Below are 19663 nucleotides of genomic sequence, written 5' to 3' on the forward strand. Positions count from 1 at the left end.
CTGTCTGGCCTTACATTTAGGTCTTTAATCCATTTAGAGTTTATTTTTGTGTATGGTGTTAGGGAGTGTTCTAATTTCATACTTTTACATCTACCTGTCCAATTTTCTCAGCACCACTGGCAGGCAGATTCTTAACCACTGCACCACCAGGGAAGTCTTGGAAGGTGGATTCTTAACCACGGGACCACCAGGGAAGTCCCTGACTTCTGTTACCATAACTTCACCGGTAATTTAGTGTAAATAAAAATGCTCTAGCTCTATTCAGGGCAGGGCTCTAAATCTCTAGCTTCAACACTTTCTTTTTTCCACACACTGAGGGATACGATGGTTAGACTTGGAAGTCTGACTATGGAGTCAGATAGTAAGAAATCAGGGTTCTAGATACTGGAAATGATCACTTCAATACATCACCAAGCCACATATCAACAAGCTTAATCACAAAAGGTTGTTGAGGGAAAGAAGTTGAAGTAACCAATATCACTGAGGCATTGCAGACCTATCTGTACTGGTGGTTGATTTGCCAGGTAACATGGCTGTTCCTCAGTTTTCTCACCTGTTAAACAGGAGGCAGGATGAGATTCTCTCTAAGGTTACTTCCTGTTGTGAAATACTATTACTCTAAATAACAGTTTAGAGAAAATTACAAAACGCGTCCTCATGCCTCTTGATAAGACTGAACAATACAGAAAACAAGAATGTCCCCTTGTAGACCCGTCTCTTTATGCCAAGTAGGGAGAAACGGGGGACAAACACTAAACAACCCCCCCCCCCCACCCCGCAAAGGAGTTAAAAAGAAAAACCGCAATGTATACTTATGGAACCCTTGCTAGGTTTTATGCAGCCATGTTCAGGAAACATTGTTGGTGACCCACTATGTGCAAGACACTGTTTAAGTTGTTACTTTTCAATTTTAAAATCATAATTATTACTTTTCCAGCAACTCAAATCTGAACTGGTGAATATCGCTTTGGGTGGGCATAAAATTAAACCCAAGGTCAAGGGAGACAGTCTACAGATAAACCAAAAATAAAACGCAAGTGACATTAGAGACTTCGGCAAAAAAGCCAACATATTGCACAAAGATCAAAGGCAAAAAAAGAGAAACATGTTTGGTTAATACTGGGCTTTTGAGCATTTCGTGTGCTTGCGAGGCCCGTCCATCCATCCACACCACACTTCTTAACCATGCTATTCTAAACCGATGACAAATCCAGCTTTAGCGCGGACAGGTCGCAGAGCGCGGTCCCCACACAATCCCACAATCCCAGACCCCGCTGCCAACTCTCCTCTCTGGAAAGGAAGGAAGCTTTTCCCCTAGGGTGACTGTAAAATAAAGCAGCATCTCCAATCTCTCCGTCCAATGAGAAAGAAATGTTGGTCCAAACAAATAAAGACATAAATGCATACATACAAGGAAAAGGGTGGGAAGAGGGGAAAGGGAAGCTCTTTTCCTTTCTTTTTAAATTTCCCGCACCCCTTTTCCACCCCGCCTCTCCACGCCGGCTCCACTTCAAGAAGCAGCTGGGGAGACTGGTAGACCGGGAAACGCACTGCAGGGCGGTGGGGGAGAGGGTATTTGGAAAGTAGGCGGGACTGGCTGGATGAATAACTCGGGGTCCGATTTTTCCTGCCTTCGGCGGCAGTTCCTCCTCCGCTCCATTACTCTACTGCACACGCGGCTTTGCTCTCGGCCCTCGATTACTCCGGCCTATCACCCTGGGATGCCGCCTGCCGCCGCCACAGCCGCGGCTGCCGGGCTTGTGGGATCTGCGGCGGAGTCGGAGCCGGACCCCGAGCAGCGGCGAGAACCGTGGCCTGAGAGTTACAGGGGCGGGCTGGCTCATTCCTGGGGTGGGTGCTGAGGACTGGCGGGCGAGAACCCGGGGCCACCGCCCCCCCCCTCCCCCGCCCACCCAGGGGTGAGGGAGTGGACACTCGGAGCCCCTGAGGCGGCGGCGGCTGCGGCGGCGGCGGGAGCAGGTCAAAGGGGGCGGCCCCTGGCGGCGACGCCCCCAGCCCAGCCCTGCCTGGCCCCACTCCATCCCCAGCCCCGGCCCGATCGGCCCGCGGGTGACGCCGGCTGGGGCACAGAAAGGCGGCTCCGAGGGGGCGGGCGGGCAATCCGCCCCTCCCGGGTCCTTCCACGTCCCCTCCCGGGAGGGACCCATACCTGAGCCCAGACCCACCCCCACCCAGGGCCACGCTGGATCCGCCTCCCGGGCTGGGTCCCGCCCGCCGGCTGCAGGTGGGCAGCAGCGCCCGAGCCGCGGGCAGTGGGCGGCGGGGAAGGAGGTGAGCCGCGTCCGCGCCGGCTGCTGCTCGAGTCCTTGCCCCCGCTGCTGCGCTCTCCTCCTCCCCTTCCCGCAGGCAGGGCGCGGAGCCGCGCGCCCGCCCCGCCGCCGCCGCCGCCGCCTTGTCCCTCAGGGGCACCATGGAGCTCTCCCTATCGTGCGGAGGAGCCGCGGAGGCGCTCTCCTGGCCGGAGATGTTCCCGGGACTGGAGTCCGACTCGCCGCTCCCCCCGGAGGAGCTGGACGCTGTTGTCCCGGTCAGTGGGGCCGTGGCCGGTGGCATGTTGGATCGGATCCTTCTGGAGTCCGTGTGCCAGCAACAGAGCTGGGTCCGGGTGTACGGTAAGGACCAAAGGCCGTCTTAGAGGCTGATGTTTCGTATCTTTGCTCAGGCTGAAATTCATTCCCTGGTCTCAGTCCTGTTCTCAGTCCCCATCCATCCTGGGTCCGTTTCCCACATCCCTTTTGGTTCTGGGGTGCATTTCTGACAAGTTTCTCCAGACTAGTACTTGAGGAGAGAGATGTGACTCAGTATGGTCTTTGGACCTTTTAAGGTACCTGCAGTAGATTTAAGGTGGAGTTGGGATATGCAGACTTAATTCTCAGGTGGTGACTTCAAGAGAAGTGTCAGCTGATCTTCAAGAAGAACACACCGTGAAATCAAATGAATGGCGTTTCATTGCTTTCTCTGGAGTGAGGCAAGGCTGCAAACTAAGATATTATGAAAAAGCTTAGCAGAGGTTAAGATAATAAAGTAAAAATCAGAAGCATTTATTTGGTGGGAACAGTCTAATTCTATAACCTCTTTCTGAACCTCACTCTCCAAAGGCAAGCACTTAGTCCAAGGGGTGTGGATTGTTTCAGATTGCACCATTGTTTCTGGTGCTCTTTGTAAAGTGACTGGGTTGCTACTCAGCAAGTTAAAAAGTGATGAACACACTAAAACTTTCCCTTTCTGCATTCCTAGTAACCACCTCTTTAATTAAAACTGAATGATGAGATTCTATGAGGGCGAGCCTTGTGGCAGCATTAAAACCATGCTGGTTTTGAAAACCCATAGCCCAAGGATTTATAGCCTGGCATTCAGGACTGAGCTGTGGCTTTCCAAAATATTGAAACGTCAAGGTGTTTATCACTTATCTCACAGGACTATAAAAGACATTAGTAATGTGGCTGAGTATAAGATGGCAAATTTGAAGCACCTGAGATCAACACAATGTTAAGATGTTATCCTGCAGTCATGTGCATCTAAGCCTGTTAGTGATCAAGTACGTTATGTTTTTTGTTTTTTCATCCTGAACAGGGTATGTGTTTAGTATTCAAGAGTGACTGTGACCTTGAAGTTGTCTTCCTGGATAGTTCAGTTGATTTCAAGACTTTAAGTCTTATCACCATCAGAAAGATCATAGAACTGGGAGTCCAGAGATCTGAATTTTTGTCTCAGTTCTGCCACTAAATGGCTATGTGATTTGGAGCAGAGCAGGTCACTTTTTTGACATCTCATTCCTCTTCTGTAAAATGAGTGAATTGGATTAAATAATCTCGTAATGGTCCTTCTAGTTCTAAAAATCCATCAATTTTTATAACCAATTCATAAGAATTTATGTATGTAGCACTTTCTATTTTGCTGGATGTTTATAAATGTTTCTTGATGTTGTTTTAATTAACTGAAAGAATTAAAGCAAAGAAGTGGGAGATGATGCAAGGTCACCCTGTTCATTCTCAGCAGATTAAAAACTTTAGTCCCTGATTTTTCCACCCACCTGCTGTTCCTACTTAGCCGATGGTTTATAACAAAGGTTGGCGAGAATCTGAAATTGAGCTTGAATTAGAGTATATTGTGGTTACAACTTTTTCCTATTCTATCCTTCCTGTCCTTATACACTTCTTTTGCATATTGTTTTTTATATGAAGTTAGAGATAGGGCCTTGTTACTGCAAGAATATGTATATATGACAATTCAGTATTTCAGTGTCAAACTATTCTGTCTGGATTTTCTAGACCTAGTGTTAACTACCTTCTTTGCATATAACCCATAAAACTATGTGCTTGTTTTTGTAGTCCATTCCTAGGGCTAGGTTTGTGTGTATATTCTTAAATATATATGTATATTCTCTCTCACACACACATATATAGTGTGCATTTCAAAGCCAATTTGCAGACTTTCTACTGCATTGTAACTTTTTTGTCTTCCCTATCAATTAACCAGAAGTTTTTATTTACTGTTCAGTACTGCTACTTTCCTTCCTCTAAGGCAGCTCATCTTGGGTACTACTTTATTGTCTTTAGTTTGATGTAAATATTCCAAAACTATCTGAATGACTTGGCTTTTCTATGTCCTTAGCTAGTTTTTAAGTTGCCTGTTGTATAGCTCTTTGAAAAGCTTTGAAGTAAAAAAAATAGAATGTAGAAAATCAATTTGGAAGGGAGTTCGTTTTGGTTTTCTTGTTTATTTGTTTTGTGTGTTCAAAATCCTGATTGTTTTGGAACATCAAGGTTCTTTTACACAATTGAAAGAGACTTTGATGAGTGTACTCGAATGTTTCTTAAAGAAATCCAGAAACTAGTCTAGAGCATGCAACTGGGGATTGAGAACCTGGGTTTTCATTCTGGCCTTGCCACAAATTGTTGTTTAACTTTGGGCAAGTAATTTTAAGTCCGTGGGTCTAGGTTTCTACATAAAATGTGGAATCTGGAGTAATTGTATCTATGGTACATTTTAGTTTTAGAGTTTTCTGATTCTATGGCCTACCCTATTATTTAACCTACAACTTTGCCTCCCAATTCCACCCTGACTCTTGGGGCCAGGCATCAAGCAAGCCTTTAATACATTTAAATCATGACTATCAGGATTCTGGGGAGCACTTTTATCAAAAGGTCAATGAACTGAGTTTTGAAAGAAGGAATGTTGAGGGCAGATGTATATTTGTTTGGAATGTTTTCACAAGATAGGAAGGTGGGGATGGGGATCTCAGATCTAGCTCATTCAGTTTTGAGACCTAACCTAGAATAGACCTGTGGGTTTTAAAGATAGGATGCAAAGTAAGGAGCTGTATTAAGTGCTTCTGGCTTCTGGCTATGGTTTATATCCTCTTCAATATACTTAACGTTTGAAATCAGTATGCAAACAAACAACAACAAGAACAGAAGTAACCCCTCTCCCCAAATATCTTAACAGAAACTTTTATTTTATTTATTTACTTACAGAAACTTTTGGAAACAATATTTTATTAGTTTGCCTCACAAAATTTGAAGACTGGACACTGTTTTGAGTTTGCTACTGATAGGTCTGGCTCTTTGGTGGGTTATACCTATATTCAGAGTTTTTTGTATCGTCATGATTGCAAACTTTTTGGAATATGTCCAGAGCTTTATAATATGTAGACCTATATTTAGAACACAAACAAATGCACATTTTTCAGACACAGCCAAGAGAAAATAGTTATGCTGTGCTATTCTTCATTTTCTTTTAGTTGTAAAATGTTTCATTTGTTTTATTCCAATATTATTATAAGTTGTGCCCATGCCCGTCAAGACTATAATATTTTTGACACCAGGGAATCTGTCTGTCTTGTTTATCTCTGTATTCCTATCTTGCCACTCCCTTCATTGTCACAGTGTCTAGCAGATTGATGCCTCCCCCATGGTAAGTCAGTGTGTACTGAATGTTGATCCATCTGTCCTTTGACCATCTAGATCTCAACCTGACTGACTGTATGGGTGATAGAGTAGCTTAAACAAAGGCATGCCACAAACAGCTAAATATGGATGCAGAATCCAAGAGCATCAAATGCAGAACATTTTTCAGATATTTATAGCCTCAAAGTGAAGTCAATTGGCTGAAAAAGCTCAGCAGCCCAGCAAAAGGAAACGGGAGCGGCAAAGCCAGCCTCACTGTCTCTGCTTTCTGGTAAACAATGAGGACGTTAAAATTAACTACTTTACCATGAATGGATGGTGAGTGAAGGGCACTATTTGGGGGAAATTAAAGATACCAATCTCCAGCAGTGCCCGCATTGGAGCTCTGCACCCATCAGTACAACAGATCTGCAAGTGTATGCACAGATGTGCGTTTAAATAGCTAGAGGGGAAATATAGTTCTCATGATGAAGTGATCACCAAGAAACCATATTGTTTTTAATTTTAATAGTATGGGCAGGACTTATCTAAAATATTCAGTTAATAAAATAACATCAACATTATTGCCTACCATTAAGCTAATATATAGCTAATTGTTTATTAATGATTGATAGGGATCTCCTGGAAAATTTCTAAAGGCTGGTACTATTTCAGCAAGCAGAAGAAAAAGGGAATTAATCATTCTGCATCAAATATAATATAATTCTAGAAATATGGCAATGGGAATTTGGTAAGAATTTCTCATGAACTGGATATGAGTTGATGGGGGCAGAAGTCTTACCTGCTTGTAGTAAGTAATATTGCTTATACTTCATAAATTAAAACAAAGGATGATTTAATTTAAAAAAGTATATTTTATTGCATTTTTAGAGAACATGTTTCTATGTTTACTTAAAATGTTGCAACCAGTAACAAGTCCAGGAAGTTATTTTATTTTGGTCCAGTATGAATTAGTTATGACTAACTCGCTGGCCTTATACAGAATGTTCTTAGCATAATTCATCTTGAATATTCTCAGCAGCTCACTCATTCTTTTTTTTTTTTAAATACTTATTATTATTTTTTAAATTAATTAATTTTATTTTTGGCTGCATTGGGTCTTCGTTACTGCACACGGGCTTTCTCTAGTTGCGGCGAATGGGGGCTACTCTTCGTTGTGGTGTGCGGGCTTCTCATTGCGGCGGCTTTTCCTGTTGCGGAGCACGGGCTCTAGGCGTGCGGGCTTCAGCAGTTGTAGCACGCGGTCTTCAGTAGTTGTGGCTCGGAGGCTCTAGAGTGCAGGCTCAGTAGTTGTGGCACACGGGCTTAGTTGCTCCGTGGCATGTGGGATCTTCCCAGACCAGGGCTTGAACCCATGTCCCCTGCATTGGCAGGCAGATTCTTAACCACTGTGTCACCAGGGAAGTGCCGCAGATCACTCATTCTTACACGTCTTACATATGCACCCCATGACTCCTGTTTTGTGGTAACATGTAGATAAATGAAATTGCTCAACCAAGACTAAAAGTTTTATGTGCTCTAGCTAATTGATTGCCAGAAGAAAATCAGTGACTATGTATTGAGTATATCCCAAAACATGTTCATGTTACTTAAGTGTTTTAATTTCCTCAAATACTATTAATTGAACTTTTACAAATGAGTATTAATGTTTTAGGAATCCTTGGGATCTTAAGCTTGAGTTCAGTACTCAAGGGTGGGGACTTCCCTGGTGGTCCAGTGGCTAAGGCTTCAGGCTCTCAATGCAGGGGACCCAGGTCCAATCCCTGGTCAGGGAACTAGACCCTGCTCTCCGCAGCTAAAGATCCCGCATGCAGCAACTAAGACCCAGCACAGCCAGATAAATAAATAAATATTAAAAAAAATATAAAAAAAAAATATTTAAGGCCATTCGTTTAAAAAAAAATATTGAAGGATGATGGGGCATTGACTTTGAGTGTTGACACATCATTTTCCCATAATCTCCAATACATTTTATACACAGTAGGAGTAGACAGTTCTCCACTGAAATTAAAGAGAACTTCCAAGAAGGCCTAGGTATATACTGTTTATTTTAAATTATATTGATTTCAAGCAGCCCTCCTTTTTTTCCTTCAGGAGAAAATTTATGTATCTCATTTAAATTATGTATTCTACTAATGTCACAGGTGGTGGACAATTTCCTTTACAACATCTTAGTATTTTTCTACCCTCTATCATGTTGGTTTATTGCTATTTCATTTTCAAAGAACGAAAATATTCTTGCAGAATAGAAACTATACATCCACAATCCCTTGTCCAAAACCGTTTGGACTGGAGTGTTTCAAAATTCAAAACTTTTGATTCTCGAAAATATGGTACATATAGTGATATAAACCCCCTAGTGGTGTGTGGAGCAACATCAGTCATGTTAATATTTCTGCAATTAAACAAATGGACATTCATGCTAAGTACGGTATAACACTATACGTAGTATGATGTCAGTGCAGGTCAGATTTTACTGCTAGAGAAGTTATGGAAAAAGAGTGTTCAGAGCTGTTTGGGTTTGGGCATTGCCGGTATGGAATTGAGGATCTGTACAAATTCTCTGATGTAAATAATATGAAGTTCTAGAATGCCCCTGTTTATCTGAGAATAGTTTGTTTATAAGGATTGCCTTTATCTTCTTCAGATAATAAGATTCAGTGTACGCACTTTAAAAAATGATGTACAGTTGTGTCCTATTATGATGAATGAGATAAATTTTTCTGATTTGCTAAGGAAAAGAAAAGGGATTCATATGACAAAGTAGGCTTTACTGAGATTACTGAGGAAATGGTAGCGAGGCAGTGGTTTCTTACACTTTGTTTTATTAGAAAGAAGGATAAGGTAAATTGAAGTGGAGGGTTTATGTAATTGTTTTTAGCAGTTGCTCTCTTGAGTAGCACAAAGTGATTTGATCACCTTTTAAGTAGGTGAACCACAAAAAAGCATTGAACTAATGACTGAGTTAATCCAGAAAAAATTCATCTGTCTGCTCCCTTGTCCCACCCTATTGGAATAATTTTTAAGTAACTAGAGAGGTGTTCGGTCTTGTTAACCAGGAGGAGGAGTTTGAAGTGTGCTGAGGGCACTCCGCCCTTGGCAGAGGGATAATTGCTCTCTGATGTTTGTTTCTTCCCAAAGGCTATCAAGTGCTTCTCAAGACCTGTTGGTAGAGAACCTTTTACAAGTTTAATGTAGCTGGTTTTCTTGTGGAAGGCAGCCATCAAGAAGTACATGATATGTAAATAGTAGGGGAAAAAAGATGTCCTGAGGCCCAGCTCAATGGGGTTAGAGGGAACACGGTAAACAAAAGAAATAAAAATTGAGCCCTTGAAAGCATGACAAAACTTCATTTCTGCCCTGTGACATAGACGTTATCATCTTCCTATCTCTATCAGCAGGGTTCAGGTGTTAGGAGTCTTGAGTTTTACCCTCCCTTACTCAGTGTAGTTACATTAATTAGTTGTCTGTGGCCACTTTGCTCATAAGGGTCCAGTTTAGATCCTGATTGCATTCTTATTCCCCCATAAATTGTCTTCAACTTGGCTCAAGTTCTGTTCATGTTGTGTCATTTACAGTAGGCTTTCTAAAAGTATCCCCTCCCCGCTCCTAAGTCTAAGACATTGGTAATACTTGCAGATACTGTTTGGGAGAGTGAAAATTTAGAGAGGAAAAATTTAACGTAAGGCAAGAAAACAAAGTTCAGAAGAATAGTGTGAAGAGTTAAAAAGTGTAAAAAGTTGATAGTCCTAAATATTTTTCAAAATAATCCTTTAAGTTTCCTCATTAAGTAAACTGACTCAGGAAATTTAGCTTATTCCCAAAATAGGAGACAAATTCCACAGTTTGTCAGGATTAGAACTCTTAACCTCAGATTCCTCAGCCTCCTGTTATAGCTTCTAGATCTTACTGCTTTCCCTTAGGGAGATGGCCTTTCAAAGCTGAAGGTCAGTGAGAAATACCAGATTGTTAGTTTCACAGTCTTTAAGGGAAACGCTGGAAGTACCATTACCTAGGTAACAGAAAACAAAAATGGTCAAAACATCCAGAAAGTAGGAGGATGAGAATAATCTCATAGTGATCCTTAAGAGGCAGATTAGAGGACAGATTAGATCTTTTCCTAAATTCTTTATTCTGCCATTGGAGTGATGTTTTGAGGAAATTTGAATGTTTCGTTTATGATCCTTAGAATCCTGGATAATCCTTAGTAACTTTATACCTCCCTTTTAATTTCTAACCTCTCTGATTCATATTATTAAAAATTGAATACTATTTTCCTAATTATGAATGTAATCCATGCTTAATGTAAAGAATTTGAATTATAGGAAAAGCCAAAGAAAATTAAAATCAGCTATAATTCCACCTCTTAGAGATAATTCTTCCTTTAATATTTGATTATATTTTACCAGTTTTTTCTGTGTACAGATATACTTGTTTGTACATATTTGGTATCATACTGCATCTATTTTATATCCTGCCTTTTTCTAATAGCATATTTTCTTATGGCTTTGAAAATGTTTAAAATTTTTTCAAATATATTTTTATTTTTAAATGTAATTTTAAAAATAGGAAATACATTTCCTTCTTTCAGAATTCAAAAGGTATAAAAGGATATGCCATGAGGTCTCTCTCACCCCTCCTCCCCACCCCTCACTTGCCATCTGACAGGCAATCATTTCCCTCCCACACAATGAATAAATGTTGGAAATTTTTGTGTATCCTTCCATACCTATTCCAGGCATATAGAAATAGATAGATAGATAGGTAAAAACTGCCAAGAGTGGGATCCAAGAAATTTAGTTTAAAAAAATTCAGGGTTTGGGAATTCCCTGGTGGTCCAGTGGTTAGGACTCCGCACTTTCATTGCCGAGGTCACAGGTTCAATCCCTGGTCAGGGAACTAAGATCCCGCATGGCCAAAAAAAAAAAAAAAAGGCTGGGTCATTTTTTGGTGAGATTAATGAAATGACTGGAACAAACCCCCAAAGGAAGTTGGTTGGGTGTTCTGGGGGTCTGGAGCCAGTTGTTGTTAATTGCTTAGTATCTGAATTGATAGTATCGTAGTTTTTACTGTGTATATGCTTTTTTCTCCTTTTTTACAGAATTGTTTTTCTCCTTTTTTACAGAATTGTTAACCCATTATAGGAATTGATCTGCAGCTTGTGTTATTCCTCCCTCACATCTCCCTTCCACACACTTATTAATATATCTTGGATATATTTTCCTGTCCATTTGTAAAGTGGTTCCTCATTCTTTTTATGGCTGCATGATGCTTGGATGAATCATAATTTATTAAACCAATCCCCACATTTTGTTGGTGCAAGTGATAGTGCATGAATAATCTTGGATATAAGCCATTTTGCTTGTGTATATCTATAACAAAAATTCATGGAATTGCTAGGTCAAAGATAGGTGTATTTGTAATTTTGAAAGCTATTCCCAAATTGCTCTTCTTAGGGGTTGTACCTATTTATATTTCTCCAGGTATGAGAGTGCCCATCTCCCCGTACATAGGGAATTATCAAGGATTTTTAATGTGACAATCTAAAAGGTAAAAATTAGTCTTAGTTTAATTTTAATTTTTCAAATCTTACATTAAGTGTGATTGAATATCTTACAGAGCCATTTAAATATACCCTTTTTTGTGACTGTACATATCTTTTGCCCATTTTTATTGGGTTGTTGGATCTTTTTCTTAGTGATTTGCAGGAACTCTTAGTATATTAAGAGCCCTTTGTCTGCCATGAGTTGCCGGTATTTTCATTTATCTTTCTTTTTTCTTTTCCTCTATGAGGAAATTATTTTTATGCAGTTGAATGTATCAATCTTCTTCTTCTTCTTTTTTTTTTTTTTTGCCACACTGTGTGGCATGCAGGATCTTAGTTCCCTGACCAGGGATTGAACCCGTGCCCCTGCAGTGGAAGCGCAGATTCTTTTTTTTTTTTTTTTATTGTATTTTTTTAATATATATACTTATTTATTTATTTATTATTTATTTTTGGTTGCATTGGGTCTTCATTTCTGTGCGAGGGCTTTCTCTAGTTGTGGCAAGCGGGGGCCACTCTTCATCGCTGTGCGCGGGCCTCTCACTATCGCGGCCTCTCTTGTTGCGGAGCACAGGCTCCAGACGCGCAGGCTCAGCAGTTGTGGCTCACGGGCCTAGTTGCTCCGCGGCATGTGGGATCTTCCCAGACCAGGGCTCGAACCCGTGTCCCCTGCATTGGCAGGCAGATTCTCAACCACTGTGCCACCAGGGAAGCCCAGAAGCGCAGATTCTTAACAACTGGACTGCCAAGGAAATCCCGAATGTATCAATCTTATGGCTTTTTGGTTTTATGTCCTAGTTAGGATGGCCTTTCCTATTCTGAGGTTATAAAATAATAATGGTTTGTCTAGTACTTTCTTGTTTTTATTTTTACATTTAAATCTTTGATCCATTTAGAATTCATCCTGGCATAAGGTATGAGTATTGATACAATTTCACTTTTAGAAAGATGGCTTTCCAGTTATCCTAGCACCATTTATTGAATAATTAATTTTTTCCCCACTGATTTAAGATGACTCCTTTATCCTTCATTAGATTGCCATATACAATTTGGTTTATTTCAAGATTTTCTATTATGTTCTGTTGGTCTGTTCATGTGCCAGTATCACACAGTTTTATTACTGAGGCTTATATGAAAATATAATTTGTTAATGACTAATTGAACATAACTGATTTAACCATTATCCTATTTTAAACATTAATATTTTTCAAAAATTTTATATTAGCAGTCTATTGATTCTCTTTGTGCATAAGTCTTTGAACTTCTGACTGTTTCCTTAGGCTGAATTCCTAGAAGAGTATGTTTTTAAAGGCCTGAGACTTAGTGCCAAATTTGTGTGACCTTCCTGGAAAGCAGTTCTTGCCACGAGTATATGAAAGTACAGCTCATAATTTTAAGTCCTACTTCTGTATTGCGACTTTCAACATATTGAAGTATGTTTGCATAGATTTCATGTAGTGCCTTAAACGTTATTTAGCACATGTTAAATGTGCTCAGAGTTCTAATGTTTATAATGTTTATAAGACTGAGTTTATAAAACTGAGAGTTTTCCTCAATGGTACTCCTTTTGATTAATGGCATATTTCCAGGTGAATGAGGGGAGCATGAGTATAGAGTCAAAGCAGTTGGTCTGCTAAAGGTCAAATCCATGACCATGGCCTTATTTATACATCAGACTCTCCAACTGAAATGACCTGACACAGATACATAATGTTCTAGATACTCTAAGAAGAACATAGTTGGTGGCTTTCATCTAAGCTGATCGTGTCCTCCTTCTACTCTTTGTTTCTCAGAGTATCAGAAGGAATTGACATCAGTGATTTGAATATAGGTTCATTTAGTTTTAGCTGGATGAATGACTGAGGTGTATACCTTATATTAACACTGTGTTAGTGCTGAGTTTTTAGCATGGGATTCATTTAGGTATGTTCTAGGGAAGTTTATAATGTCAAAGCCAAATTTGAGGAATGGCAACAAGAACTAACATTAATGACAAAAGTAATTTAAAATATTTTCTTCAAAAAAAAGGGCAGGAATAGGAATTGTTTTGAAAAAGCATAGTTTGTATAGACCATTCACCAGTTAACCAAATTTTCTTTTTTTTTTTTTTAAGGACTTAATTTTTTTTAGAGCAGATGTAGTTTCACAGCAAAATGAGAGGAAGATAACAGATTTCCCATATATCCGCAGTTCCCACACATACATAGCCTCCCCCATTATCAACATCCCCAATCAGGCTGGCACATTTATTACAGTTGATGAACCTACATTAACACATCATTTTTACCCAAAGTCTACATTAGGGTTTACTCTTGGTGTTGTACATTCTGTGGGTTTGGACAAATGTAAAATGACATGTATCCACCATTATGGATCATACAGAGTATTTTCACTGCTTTAACAACCCTCTGTGCTCTGTCTGTTCATCTCTTCTTACCCACTACCCCGCTAACCCCTGGAAACCACTGATATTTTTACTGCCTCTGTAGTTTTGCCTTTTCCAAAATGCTGTATAGTTGAAATTATACCCAAACTTTCTTTTATCCATTAGTCATTTGTTTAGCATGTAATAGGAGCACACTTAGAAAGGAACAAAGTAGTTTAACTTTTAATAGTGACATGGAGCAGTTTGAGTGAGATGAAGAATCCTGTATCCAGTTAATATTGTGGAAGTTTGTAGGAGATTTTGTTTGATTTAAATTTGGGCAGGATATACTATATAAGTATCTTGTTCCCATGATTTCCTTAGGCTTGACTCTGTACAATTTTCTGTGTATTTGTAGATTTCAAGAATACCCCAGAGTGAGGAAACCCAAGGTCTTTCTAGTGCACGATCCTATTTTGAAATGGGCCAGTTTTGCCCAGTGGTTGGTGATTAGCCTGTATCAATGTACCTGAAAAAGATGCCCAGCATAGTAGCTACCAACTAAGAAAAGACGTGGTTCAAATCTAAAAAATGACTCTACTTTTAGTATATTCTGGCTTCATAAAGACTTTATAGTAGTTTTCATTTTTAGAGAAATGAAGATTTATTTTTGAATCTTGTTTGATAACATGGTTAAGAAAGAACAGTATCGTATGTGGTGATTCCTATTGAAATAGAAAGATTCTCTAGAGGATTTAATATGGCCATATTTCTTGTTGTTTTATTCAGGTCAGAAAGTCCTAAGTCATCTTTTTCAAGCACCCCCTAAATCAGTTTGAGGAAATTTTTAGTTACTTGCACTTTAGGTTATGTTTTTGGTGTACATCTTGATTGTCATACCTTGAGAAGTAGTCGTATTACCTTGTGAAGCCGGTAATCTTTCTTTGCCTGTAGCTTAACTGGCAATGATAATGTTTCGCTTATATAACCAGTAATGTTATTCCATTTACCTGTGAGCATATTCTATAAAATGATACCTTTTTACAAAGTTGCTTTTTTTCCTACAGTCTGAAAATACCCTGTATTTTTTTCAATAAATTTATGAAAAATGATAAGTCTTTTCTCCATTTTATTGGGAAGTAATCATGTAAAGTTAGTGATTTAAAGATTCTTGGTGAAGTTATATTGGAATCTGAGTAAGATTGGAATTGAGTTACAATCCAGTACTTTTTTGGGAAAAATTACCCTATCTCTATTATCCAAGTTCATAGTTACTGTTTCCAGTTTAATATAGTTGTGTTAAAATATATCACAAGCTATTTTTTATAAATTAAAAAAATATATTTATTTATTTGGTTGTGCTGGGTCTTAGTTGCAGCAGGCGGGCTCCTTAGTTGCGGCTTGAGGGCTTCTTAGTTGTGTCATGTGAACTCTTAGTTGCAGCATGCATGTGGGATCTAGTTCCCTGACCAGGGATTGAACCTGGGCCCACTGCATTGGGAGCATGGAGTCTTAACCACTGCGCCACCAGGAAAGTCCCTATCATGAGTTATCAAAGTAGCATTTTTATGCTTTTCTAAGTTCTCTTAGAATTTAGCAGTATGTCTTATCCTAGCTTCTCTGCCTTTTTTGGAGCCATGTGGGTAAGAATGGGTATTGAGTTCTTCATTGGTGAACTGAAGGAATAAAAGTGAGGATACTAGAGAGAGTAACCAATTCACTGTACAATTCAGTGACATTAAATATATTCACAAAGTTGTGTAACCCTCACCACTATCTATACCCACTTTTGAGAAACTGCCACTTTTCCACAACATCTGCACCTTTTTACATTCCTACCAGCAATGCACAGGGTTACAATTTCTCCACATCCTTGCCTACACTTGTTATTTTCCTTTCTTTTTTATTAAAGCCATCCTAGTCAGTGTGGAGTAATATCTCACTGTGTTTTTTTTTTTTAATTAATTATTTTATTTATTTGGCTGCGTCGGGTCTTAGTTGCAGCACGTGGGATCTTCGTTGCAACACGTGGGATCTTCGTTGCGGTGCGCAGACTTCTCTCTAGTTGTGGTGTTTGGGCTCCAGAGCACTCTGGCTCTGTAGTTGTGGCACGTGGGCTCTCCAGTTGTGGTGTGCAGGCTCCAGAGCACAAGGGCTCAGTAGTTGTGCCATGTAGGCTCTCTAGTTGTGGCACGTGGGCTCAGTAGTTGTGGCGTGCGGGCTTAGTTGCCCCACGGCATGTGGGATCTCAGTTCCCTGACCAGGGATGGAACGTGCATCCCCTGCATTCCCACCAGGGAAGTAGCCTTATTGTGGTTTTGATTTTCATTTTCCTCCTGATGAATGGTGCTGTGCATCTTTTCATGGACTTATTGGCCATTGGTATATTTTTTTTGAGAAATGTCTATTCAAATCCTTCTTTTATATTAATTCTTAGTAGATATATTTGTATTTTTCAAATTATCAGTGATAAGTGTTAATTATCCTATATAGTAATCTTAACTCTAATAACAGTGACAATCATAAGCATGACTATAACAACAACAATAATGTAAAACTTCTTGGGTGCTTACCATGAGGCAGGCACAGTTCGTGGTTCTTTAGGCCTATTAATTTATTTAATCTTCATAACTACCCTATGAGGTAAATGCTATTATTAGCCTCATTTTATAGATGAGGGATCAGAGGCGTAGAGATATAAAGGAGCTTGGCCAAGGTTATGGAGCAAGTTAAGTGGCTAGTGTGAGATTTGAACTCAGGCAGTTCAATCTTGAGTCTGTGTTCTTAACTACTGTATAATTTCGTTTCTCATAGATAAGAACCTTAAACTGTTATTATAAAAAGCATTCACTGTGATATTTGTTAATTTGAACCTTGAAGTTTACCTATGTGTTTTATACAGCACCATAACTATAAAATAATGGCATTTGATGTGCTGGATATGCTTTGGATGTCATGATGTTATTGAACATCTTCGTAGAGTTGTCCAAGTTTTATTAACTGTAGACAACATGAGGAAGCTGTATGTGGGTGAGTGGTGTGAATAGTTCTATATTTAAAAAAGGTTACACAAAGTCTATTAGTGATCTAAAATTTATGTATTTTTAGCAGTAATACAAAATATAAAAATAGTTTTTTTTCCCCAATAATGCCTTTGTCGGCCTATTATTGATGTTTGACCAAGCCAGTGAGAATACTGAAATTTAAGAGACCACACAATCATAAGAACCATGAATCATATTCATCTGGGGCATAGCTTTATTCTAAGATTTACAGTTCAAGTGCCTCTCCCCTTTGATATCAGAAATTCTGAAAAGAGAATCCACTTTCATAGAGCCAGGTAAACCCAAGCATTGGTCAGAACTTGGCCATATAAGAGACATTTTAGGATATTTTTAGAATTCACATGTTCTTTTCCAAAAGCCCAGGAACACTGGCCTCTCATCGCTCCTGATTTGTTTTCATCTTAGTTCCTCTTGAACCTGGTTATCTTTATGGGGCATATGCTTTGTAGTTTAAACATATCCTAAGGTTTGTATTTCAAGGACTCAGAAACTTAAAGCATGATTTAAACACAGCAAACTGTGAATCAGTTCTGAAATTTAACTTTCCTACTAATGAATTGCAGTTCTTCAAAATCTGTGATTCTTTGAGTTATGGGCAGTATAGCAATGGGAAGTGAGTTATAGTGTTACATTCTGATCTAATTCATACGTCTTAAAAAAACCAATTTGATATAATATATTTGACACACAACAAACTACACATATTTAAAGTGTAATTTGATATGTTTTGAAATATATAAATAACTATGAAACCATCACCACAATCAAGAAAATGAACATCTATTTCCTCTAAAAAGTTTCCTTGCATCCCTTTGTAATCTTCCTGCCCGATCCCCGCCACCACATCATCAGACAACCACTAAACTGCTTTTTGTCTTTATGGGTTAGTTTGGATTTTCAAGAATTTTATATAAATGAAGTCATATAACATACACTTATTTCTAGTCTGGCTTCTTTCATTCAGCACATTTTGGGATTCATCCATGTTGTGGCATGTATCAACAGTTAATTCATTTGTATTACCTAATAGTACGCCACTGAGTAGATATTCCATAATTATTTATCAGTTCACCTTTTGTTGAACATTTGGGTTGTTTCCAGTTTTTTGGCTATGACAAATAAAGCTTCTGTGAACATTTGCGTTCAAGTCTTTGTATAAATATATGCTTTTATTTCTCTTGGGCAGATACCTAAGAGTAGAATGACTGGGTCATATGGTAGGTTTATGTTTAACATTTTAAGAAATTGCCAAACTGTTGTCCTAAGTGCTTGTGTCATTTTACCACCAGCAGGATATGACAGTTCCAGTTTTACTGCCTTACCAACACTTGGTATGGTCAGTCTTTTTAATTTAAGCCCTTGTAGGAGATGTGTAGCAATATCCAAAGTGGTCTTAATTTGCATTTTTCCGATGACTAGTAATGTTGAGCATCTTTTCGTATGCTTATCAGACATTCATCTATCTTCTTTAGTGAAATGTCAAATCAAATCTTTTGTCCATTTTTAAATTGGGTTTGTCAGTGGGCAACAGGTCCTACTGTATAGCATAGGGAACTGTATTCAATGTCCTGGAATAAACCATAATGGAAAAGAATATAAAAAAGAATATATATATGTATAACTGAGTCACTTTGCTGTATAGCAGAAATTAACACAACTTTTAAATCAACTATACTTCAGTAAAAAAATAGATTGGGTGTGTCTTATTGAGTTTATATAAGTTGTTTGTGTATTCTGGATACAAGTCATTAATCAGATATGTGATTTGCAGTTGTTTTTTCCCATTCTGTGACTTACCTAATCATACTCTTAACACTGTCTTCAAAGAATAGTAGTTCTTAATTTTGATGAATATTTTCTTTTCCTTTTGTGGATTGTGCTTTTCATATTTTACTTAAGAAATTTTTGTCTAGTCCAAGGTTGTAAAGATTTTCTCCTGTGTTTTCTTCTAAAAGTTTTATAATTTCAGGTCTGTGATCCATTTTGATTTTATTTTTGTCTATAGTGCAAAATAAGGATTGAGATTTACTTTTTTTTTTTTTAAACATTCTTTTTTTTTTTTTGAACTTAGCTATGTTTTATTATTATTATTATTATTATTATTGCTAGATACATTCTCTTTTTTTTTTTTAAACATCTTTATTGAAGTATAATTGCCTTACAATGGTGTGTTAGCTTCTGCTTTATAACAAAGTGAATCAGTTATACATATACAATATGTTCCCATATCTCTTCCCTCTTGCATCTCCCTCCCTCCCACCCTCCCCATCCCACCCCTCTAGGTGGTCACAAAGCACCGAGCTGATCTCCCTGTGCTATGCGGCTGCTTCCCACTAGCTATCTATTTTACATTTGGTAGTGTATATATGTCCATGACACTGTATATATGTCCATGACACTAACTTTTAAAAATATGGATATCTAATTGTTCCTGCACCATTTGTTGAAAAGACTGTTTTTTTCTGCACTCAAATGCTTTTGTACCTTTGTTGAAAATCAAATATACATGGGGGTCTACATCTGGTCTTTGGTATATTCTGTCTTTCTACTGTCTATCCTGATTCACAAGCGTACTATTTTGATTACTATAGATTTCTAGTAAGTTTTGAAGTCAGGTATAAATCCTCTAACTTTGTTTTTCTTTTTTCGAAGTTATTTAAGCTATTCTAGATCACTTCCATGCCTGAATGAATTTTAGACTCAGCTTGTCAATTTATACAGAAAGCCTGCTGGGATTTTGATTGTTGTTGTGTTGAAT

The 19663-nt window shown here is 38.7% G+C and overlaps 1 protein-coding gene across 4 annotated transcripts in view; it reads left to right on the plus strand.

Annotated features, from left to right (window-relative positions):
- Nucleotides 1–1715: 1715 nt before the first annotated feature.
- RASAL2 (RAS protein activator like 2) overlaps nt 1716–19663 on the plus strand; it is a 408084-nt gene continuing 390136 nt past the window's right edge. For 3 of the 4 annotated variants that reach the window (XM_068541303.1, XM_068541305.1, XM_068541306.1), the window contains exon 1: nt 1716–2633. In XM_068541303.1, coding sequence (XP_068397404.1) covers nt 2432–2633 — 202 coding nt within the window. In that variant the 5' untranslated portion in view covers nt 1716–2431. The remainder of the gene's footprint in view (nt 2634–19663) is intronic. The other variant, XM_068541304.1, reaches the window with a different exon arrangement.

The sequence above is a fragment of the Eschrichtius robustus genome, chromosome 3 (assembly GCF_028021215.1).
Source record: "Eschrichtius robustus isolate mEscRob2 chromosome 3, mEscRob2.pri, whole genome shotgun sequence".
NCBI lineage: Eukaryota > Metazoa > Chordata > Mammalia > Artiodactyla > Eschrichtiidae > Eschrichtius > Eschrichtius robustus.